The 7,955-nt window shown below is 48.4% G+C and overlaps 5 protein-coding genes across 5 annotated transcripts; 3 read left to right on the forward strand and 2 right to left on the reverse strand.

Moving 5' to 3' along the window:
- Positions 1-236: 236 nt before the first annotated feature.
- Positions 237-1,113, forward strand: CTAM01_17049 (capsule polysaccharide biosynthesis protein; the record flags this gene model as incomplete). The annotated part of the gene is made up of 2 exons (XM_060533041.1): positions 237-400; positions 483-1,113. 2 exons carry the CDS (start codon positions 237-239, stop codon positions 1,111-1,113), a joined length of 795 nt encoding a protein of 264 aa, XP_060372377.1.
- Positions 1,114-1,346: 233 nt separating this feature from the next.
- Positions 1,347-3,143, reverse strand: CTAM01_17050 (uncharacterized protein; the record flags this gene model as incomplete). Its single annotated transcript, XM_060533042.1, has 5 exons — positions 1,347-1,938; positions 2,000-2,229; positions 2,302-2,438; positions 2,475-3,029; positions 3,092-3,143. 5 exons carry the CDS (start codon positions 3,141-3,143, stop codon positions 1,347-1,349), a joined length of 1,566 nt encoding a protein of 521 aa, XP_060372378.1.
- Positions 3,144-3,178: 35 nt separating this feature from the next.
- Positions 3,179-3,382, reverse strand: CTAM01_17051 (uncharacterized protein; the record flags this gene model as incomplete). The annotated part of the gene is made up of 1 exon (XM_060533043.1): positions 3,179-3,382. One exon carries the CDS (start codon positions 3,380-3,382, stop codon positions 3,179-3,181), a length of 204 nt encoding a protein of 67 aa, XP_060372379.1.
- A 1,215-nt stretch (positions 3,383-4,597) lies between these two features.
- On the forward strand, positions 4,598-5,879 carry CTAM01_17052 (uncharacterized protein; the record flags this gene model as incomplete). Its single annotated transcript, XM_060533044.1, has 2 exons — positions 4,598-5,101; positions 5,160-5,879. 2 exons carry the CDS (start codon positions 4,598-4,600, stop codon positions 5,877-5,879), a joined length of 1,224 nt encoding a protein of 407 aa, XP_060372380.1.
- A 645-nt stretch (positions 5,880-6,524) lies between these two features.
- On the forward strand, positions 6,525-7,689 carry CTAM01_17053 (uncharacterized protein; the record flags this gene model as incomplete). Its single annotated transcript, XM_060533045.1, has 3 exons — positions 6,525-6,919; positions 7,011-7,363; positions 7,433-7,689. The coding sequence occupies 3 exons, from the start codon at positions 6,525-6,527 to the stop codon at positions 7,687-7,689; spliced, it is 1,005 nt and encodes a 334-aa protein (XP_060372381.1).
- Positions 7,690-7,955: the final 266 nt, after the last annotated feature.

The following is a 7,955-nucleotide window of genomic DNA, read 5'->3' on the forward strand; positions in this document are numbered from 1 at the left end:
TCCTCGAGAGCCTGACGAAGCTGATCTTCGGTATATTGAGGCATTATATATAGAAGAAGACATGTGCAAAAGATGAGCCCATTTGGACGCGAATTGAAAATGTTGTGATAAAAGGAGGTTGGGGGTGGGCATTGGGTTGTAGTGGATTTTCGCGTTTTTGTGGGTGCCAGAAACAGGGGGGTGCCAGGAAGTGGGTATGTTGACTTATTTGTCTTTACCAATATGGCGGTGCTTGGATGGATGTGGGCACCATCCTCGTTCGGTCCATAGACTATCTCTGCTGGAAGAAACTTGAGGACCCGAACAGCCCTTACCAGGTTTCCGCCCCTTGGATGTACTCGAACGTCGTAGCCAACCATTTCATTGCAAGTCGCAAAGGTGACATGTTCATCAAACACTGGTAAGTCCGAATCAGTATCGGAGCTCAACAATACGGCACGACTGCGACTTTGTTTGCGGGGGAGAGCTAATTCGCTATCAAGGCACGATGTTTTCATGGAGATTTGGAAGGGCCGCAACAGCTCCGATGACATTTTCGAAAACCCTCTCGTCTCCTTCGCACAAAATATGAACGCCGATGCAGTCGAAGCTCGGAACTTCAAATGGAACTGGAGCGCTCCTCTCCCAAAGGTCCTGGAGTACATTGCTCAAATCGTGTGCTGGATCAGAGTTGCTGCGGTCAAAGAGCCTAACGGCGGCTTTGATGGCGTCGATTACTTCGACAAGAAAATCCTTCTCCACGACTCGCTGTACGAAGACTGGCCGGCAGAAGCCATCATCGGTTGGAATGGTGAGGACCTCTTCGACCTCTTCTCAGTCCGATTGGATGCCGATCCAGAGTCTGAAGAATACAAGAAGGCTTATAACGTCGTATGGACGATCTTGACTACATCGACTATGCAGAAGGTCACCCACGCCGCAGGCATGACCGCAACCAACGCATTGGGGACTTTGTGGGACATGAAAGAGAATGAGAACAGGGACCGTGAACCTGGAACTTTTGCAGAGTTGCTGCGGTATGGAAGCGTTCATTTTGAACAAAATCGAGAGATTGAGTATATCACGCCGCCGAAGGCTGATTTTGTGTTGGAGAAGGGTGTACTCGAGCCATGAGGGTGTTTTCAGATTTATCAGGCTATTTCAGTAGGAGAACAGTCGGTTTCTGTCACGAGATATGGATGTGGTTAATGCTGCCCACATTGAGTGGGCCCGCTTTTTGTGACAGTTTCCTACAGCGCAATATTAATTGAGACTAACTACAAGATTCAATTAAAGTAGGGGGAGTCATTCTGGGCCCCTTCATAAACGGTGTGATGATCATGGAAATTTGACAAAAGATTAATCACCTAATGAAAATGCATGTCGGCGTAATATGCGTCCCACGAAAACCAATCGAATGTCGCATCAAACGGTCTTTTTCGACCTCGCAAATCAGCTGTGGATGAAACTTCAGGGCCGCTGCTTGCAGATCCGAGAATCTGTCGCGATTCAAGCCCCAGAGATGGCCCAGATGTGAAAATGTCAGCCGGCAGCCAGTTGAGGAAATTTCCGATGTCTAGCCCATCCCCCAAAGTGAAGTCATCAAGAGTGCCTTGTGAGAGGCCGGGGAGGCTATCTTCTGCTGCCACTTCCTCGACATTCGTTTCAGCCCGACTATGTAGTGGGAGCCATGAGGAATCAAGGGTTTTGTTAATGGTTGCATGGCGATGTCGTATGTGTCTCCGAGCTAGTTCGAGGAACACAAACGCTACATTCTCCAAACGAGAGCATAAAACCGCGAGAAGCTGCATCTGATCTCTCATGCTCGAAAAATAGGAAACAGTTGTAGCAAGGAGACCAAGGTCATGGTCGATTGTCGCTGAGGCTTGGAACGTGGAGCTTTGGACTAGGTTCTCGAACACGACGAAGAATGGTATGAAAGGATAGTACAATAGATGCCTGTTGCCTTTGTTAGAAGGGATCATGAACGTAGGTTCGAGATCCGCTGAAAAAGTCTTACCAAACAACTCCGTTATAAACGGAAGACCAATTAGAGACAATTGAAGGTAGTATGAATAGAGCCTCTCTTGCGCACTCTAAACGTTGATTGGAGGAAGGCTTGTCCCCTTTGAGAAGAACAATCACGACATGGAGGTACTGGAATCTCAGACTATTGAGGCCCAAGGACATTTCCTTCAACTGAGTCGGCTCAAGGAGGGGCCTATCTGCGTCCATTATTTTATCCAAAATCTGTAATTTGCACAGCGTAAGTGGAAGGAAGTGATTCGACGCGGATGTAATTTCATCCTTTCATTGACGTACCTTTTTCGTTTGATTGGACCATTCTTCGAGCTGCAGCTTGATAGTCTCCCTCGAGGGTGGCGAAGAACCTGGGGCCAGCGTATCGACGACTGAGCCCATGATCCTGGCTAACTCAATACCCCTGATGAAGAAGTGTGCTCCAAACTCAGACGGACGAGCAGCCGGTGGTGCACTGCTGAAATCCGAATCGAGATGTGGTTGGAACTTGAGCAGATAGCTGAAATCAGGCAATGGAACCTCTTGGTAGAGTTTCATCGGAAGGAACGGGGATCGACCAAATGCAAGGGCACACGACTTATCCAATACGAAAAGAAGCCAAAACATCGAGAGACTTCGCTGATAGGTTTCAACATCTCTAGGCGTTGGCAAATGTAAGCCGAGAGCCTCTGCTTGGCGACAAGCATGGCCGACCAGCATCCACGACAAATTCGGAGAGGCGTAGTCCTCGCCATGAACAGCCAGCAGAGCTAACGCTTGGACATTAACTTGTCGTGGTTCCAAGAATATGCGGCTATCGTTCAAGGCGATCCGCATGTTCTGGCGAAATCTCGCAGCTTCTTCTCCATGGTCTTGTTTCTCTGGAGAAACTTGAGCTAACATGATGTAGTTGAAATAGACCAACCAAGCCTTCTGAGAGACTTTATCAGGATTGAAGACTATCTGCTTCAGAAGCTCCTCTGAAGGTGTGACAAAGAATGGCTCGCCTTTTGGCGCGTGTTCTAAAAAGGCTAGAAACGTCAATGTCTATCAGCACACGGCCCGGTCGTGGGATCAAGGACCTAAAACTTACTTCCAATAAGCTTGTAGCCTTTGGCTCTGGAAGGTACATGGAGCCCTGACATATGCGAGTTATGCCCGGGCTCAAGTGTCGCGGTAGTCAGGGACGTTGATAGAAACTGGAGCTCAGACTGAGCGTCCGCCTCTTGCCGAGACGAAGGACCAGGTATTCCAGGCGTGGACCGGAGGTTTTCAGTTGCCTCTCTAACAAAAGAGAAAGAATGAGACTCGCCAATGAACAGCTTCGGAACCCGAGAATCGGTTTGACTGCTCGCCTGGTTGGCCCGCGACGGAGTCTGAGCATCGCTTTCCGATTCCTTCTCGGATGCAGCTCGCAAGACAGCCTTTTCCACCAACGAAGCTAAGCGGTCAAGTTTGTGTTCTATGCTGCAAAGTCGAGATTCTACCGTGAGATCAATTTGTGTGACTGCTGGCTGAGGCGTTGGCTCGTTGCTCTGAGTTCCTGGTTGTCCTTGGGTTGGCACCGAACTAGGCTGGCCTTGAGTTGGGGCAGACTTAAGGCGATCGCGAGAATAGTTGCAAGGCCCAGGCCATGGAAGGCATGCACTGCACTTTGGCAGTTCCCTGGAGCACCTTTGTCTGTTAGTCTAGACACAAAGTTTTCATCTCTTCGGAACATGTTGCTAGCAATAAGTCGGACTAGTAATAGAAGTACCTGAACTTCTTCTGCCGGCAATAATCACACTAAAAGATGTCGAGTCTGTCAGTGAGAAGCCACCAATGACGATGGATCGGTATTTTGAAAGCTCACTGCAAAACGAGCCACCTGAGTGCCCTGCACAGGATTGTTACTTGAGTTCATCGTAATCGGTCTTGAAAGGGACACGGCTATGAATCCCGTAAAAAGTAGGATTCATCCAATAAAATTTGAAAGCGGAGAACGAGTCGGCTGATCAGTAATGATAACCTTCTCATGAATTGTGGTGGTGCTGACAAGTACGATAGAAGTGGTGAGGGATGGTCGCTAAAAGTGAACTTATTTCCCGAACAAGGTATGATGCTGACACTCCGACTTCAGCCAATCAACGAGCAGGATTTCGGACAATGTCCGCCTTGCCCAATCTTCCATGGCAATAATCCTCCGGAATACCTCCGGGGTCAACCAATCACATCGGGAGCGTTAGACACTGTTTGCTTTTAGCGCATTCAACCCGGAGAAATCACGATATCCGTGAGAAAGCGAAGGTCCGACTAAGTAAACCAGTAGCTCAGCTCAGCTTGAATGCTGGATGGGAATATAGCTTGTGGCACTTGAAACAATGGAAGAGTATAAGATGAAGGGAAAAACTAGTCTTCTTCGTCCCTTGAGCTCGTGTTCTGCCGGAATCAAAGTGGACACACTGCTCCTTCTAGCACAACTCAGACTAAGATCGTTCGCAATCCAATGCAACTTTATCGAACACGCTATATCGAAGTCATTACCAGTAAAAACTAGATGGAATCCATGTATCAAGGCGACATATCACCAAACACGCGAAGGACGCCAGATAGCCAAGATATGGCCCAAAATTCAGCCTCCATCGCAATTATTGGTGCTGGACCCTGCGGTCTGACATTCGCACGCTTACTGGAGAAGAACAACATCGACTTTGTGGTCTTTGAGAAAGACGTCGACTCGACTCCCACGCCGATGTACCAGGGTGGAACCCTTGATCTTCATGGCCCCTCCGGACAGCAGGCGCTCAGAAGTGCAGGACTCTTCGAAAGGTTTAGTAAACTCGCGCGGTGGGATGCTACGAAGTTTGTTGTTCAGGACTCAACGTGCACAATGAAAGCCGAGTTCGGTCAGGATCGCGACGCTCCTGAGATTGACCGTTTCCAATTGCGTCAACTTCTGTTGGACTCAATTCCATCTCATAAGGTGCGATGGGGGCATGGCGTCAGGACAATTGAGAAGGGCTCAGGCTCGGATTTGGTTATCAAATTCACGAACGGCACCTCTGCATCCGGTTTCCAGCTCATTGTTGGCGCTGACGGTGCGTGGAGCAAAGTTAGGCCTTTGGTGAGTAATTCTTGCGTATGCCATATCGCTTTTATATCAGCTCTCTAACATCACGTAGCTCACTACGGCATGGCCTGAATACTCTGGGAAGATGTTCATCGAGGGTCGGCTGTCGCACAACAACCCAAGTTATTCTGCCGCACTGGAACTGTCAGGAACCGGAAATATGATGGCTTTGGGAAACGGACGAACAGTCTCGGTGCAACAGGTGTCCGATCGGTCGTATCGAGTCTACGTGGGCTTGGTGGCCCCGGAGAACCTGACAAACACCACACTCGATATGGCTGATACAGAGGCCACACGACAAAAGCTTCTTTCTTCGCCACAGTTCTTTGCGGATTTTGCTCCCGAACTACAAAACTTCATTTCCAACGCCGAAGGTCCTTTTCGGCCCTGGCATCTTTACCGCATGCCCGTATCCTCCGTCAACTGGGATCGTGTTCCAGGTATAACTCTTCTTGGCGACGCCGCGCATGTGTCGACACCATTCGTAGGTGAAGGGGTCAACATGGCCATGTATGACGCCCTCAAGCTCGCCGAGAGCATCGTCAAGCACGGGGTTGCTGTTCTTACTGAGAAAGCGCAGCGCGCATCTAAACTTGAGGAAGCCATCAAAGAGTACGAAACGGAAATGTTTGGCCGCGCTCAAGACTTTATCAAGCGCTGCATCATGAGTGAGGAGGTATTCTTTGCTGAGGACGGAGCTCAGCAGCTCGTCAACATGATCAGCCAGGCTGTCGAATTCCAGCATCAAGGACTCTTTAGAGAAGAGAAGTGAGCCCGTGCTAGACGTGTGCTGTGCTGAGCAACTGATCAACATCTGTCTGTATTTTGGGGCTTAAGTCAACGTGTTGGAGGTGACCCCAGATAGAATTAATAACTTTTCCGCTCTTCTTTTCACGCTACTAGTAACCTCAAGTTCCTTTATATTTTACCCCTCACCCTAGACTCTGACAGCGCTGGGCACCGGTTCTCGTAGGAATCTTCCCAGAATATGCTACGCTAGTCGTGTGTTTTCAGATATTGACTGGAGTCAAATTGAATAAACACAGGCAGCTTTCAAAGATCCTGACAACGAGCGGGGACGCAGTATCTGAAACTAGACTGCGTGAACAGGTGTGGCGTTCACAAGGAGGCGTGGAGTTTTCGGCCGAAATCTGTCCGGGATTGACTTCTTGGTAAGATCGAGCGCAGCAGCCAGCAAGGTGGGCGGCGACCCTCAATAGTCGATCAAAAGAATGAACAAGGATTACGGATTGATGAAATGCCCGTCGGATAGATAGTTTCCCGATATTTGTCTTAAACTGGTTCAAGTTTATATAACGGCAAAGCCCTCAAGATCTGAGTTCGCCCAATAAGTGATTCAAGCTCTATGCTTAACTTCGATTAACTTCATTCAACTTTGGAAATACTAACAATTATCATGAGTACCATCGTCGTCGCAGGAGGAACTCGTGGGATCGGTCGAGCTATTGCTGAGGCTATCAATCGCAAGGGTGGCTACCGCGTCAAGATACTGAGCAGATCTGTAAGCTTTTACTACTATCGGCCAAGCTCGGCAAATGGGTTAGATGCTAAGTTGATTCAGGCCAATCCGGCTCTTCAAGAGGAGACGGGCATTGAGGTCATTCAAGTTGACTACAACAGCGTCTCAGAGTTAACAAAGGTCTTCGACGACAACGAAGTCGACACAGTAATTTCAACCCTGTTCGTGACTTCAGATGGCTCTCCTCAGGTGAACATGATACGTGCCGCCGAAGCCTGCGTCCATACGAGGAGATTTATTCCAAGCGTGTGGGGAATTCCATACTCAAGGGAGTAAGTCATACATATTTATCTCGTGTTTGCTACCACTCCTCCGAAAGAAATCCCGACCTTGAGGACAGCATGTCTGACGAAGATCTTCTAGTCAAGTAACCGAGAGGCAGATGACTATCGGCCAATCGAAGCTCGATGCAGTGGAAGACCTCGAAAATTCCTCTCTGGAGTACACTTTGTATTACGTCGGCTACTTCCTAGATTTTTGGGGGTACCCACGGGTTAAAACATACCAGATACAAAATATTATCGTCGTCGACATCGAGAACAACAGGGCCGCCATTCCTGGCAAAGGTGATACCCCCGTTACCTTCACGCATACCTTAGATGTCGCGGAATTTGTGGTAGCAAGCTTAGAGCTCCCTAAGTGGGAAAGGGAGAGTTATGTTATCGGCGAGAATGTGACGTGGAACGAATTTCTGCGAATCGCGGAGGAGGTCAAAGGTAAACAAGTGAACTATCAATGATGCTTTCTCATGGTCTTGTGAAATTGCTTACACACTCTTTCTTTAGGCGTCAAGTTTGAAGTAACCTACGACGATATCGACTTTCTCAAATCTGGGAAGATCACCGAGTTGCCATCTCATCCATCCCTGTACGGTGTGATGCCAAAAGATCAACTTCAGGCACTTTTCGCCACCTTTGGTATCTGGTTTGAAGAAGGGCTGTATCATCTGGAGCCGGGAACAACTCTCAATCAGTTATTTCCAGGTATCAAGGCGCGAACTGTCAAAGAAGTCATCCAGGCCGGGTGGGGTCAGAAGAGCTGAAGGCGGCAGAGACTGGTAATTATCTTGTCTTGCTTCATCTTTCTACTAGGCGGTCCGATTAACATAAAGCTTTTCAGAGGTTCAAAAGTGGACACATGATATGATGCGGGAATCTTGACTACATTAAGGTTTGAGGATCTACTCGCCTGAATCTTGTACCACGAGGCCTTCTGAAATTTTACTGGACGTCAATTAAAATTGAATCTGAACTACCTTATTCCCAAGCTTATTTCTTCAAATTCATGCACCAAAGGGCCAGTCTGAGG

The sequence above is a fragment of the Colletotrichum tamarilloi genome (genome assembly GCF_030869305.1).
Source record: "Colletotrichum tamarilloi strain Tom-12 chromosome Unknown Scaffold_319.1, whole genome shotgun sequence".
Taxonomy (NCBI): domain Eukaryota; kingdom Fungi; phylum Ascomycota; class Sordariomycetes; order Glomerellales; family Glomerellaceae; genus Colletotrichum; species Colletotrichum tamarilloi.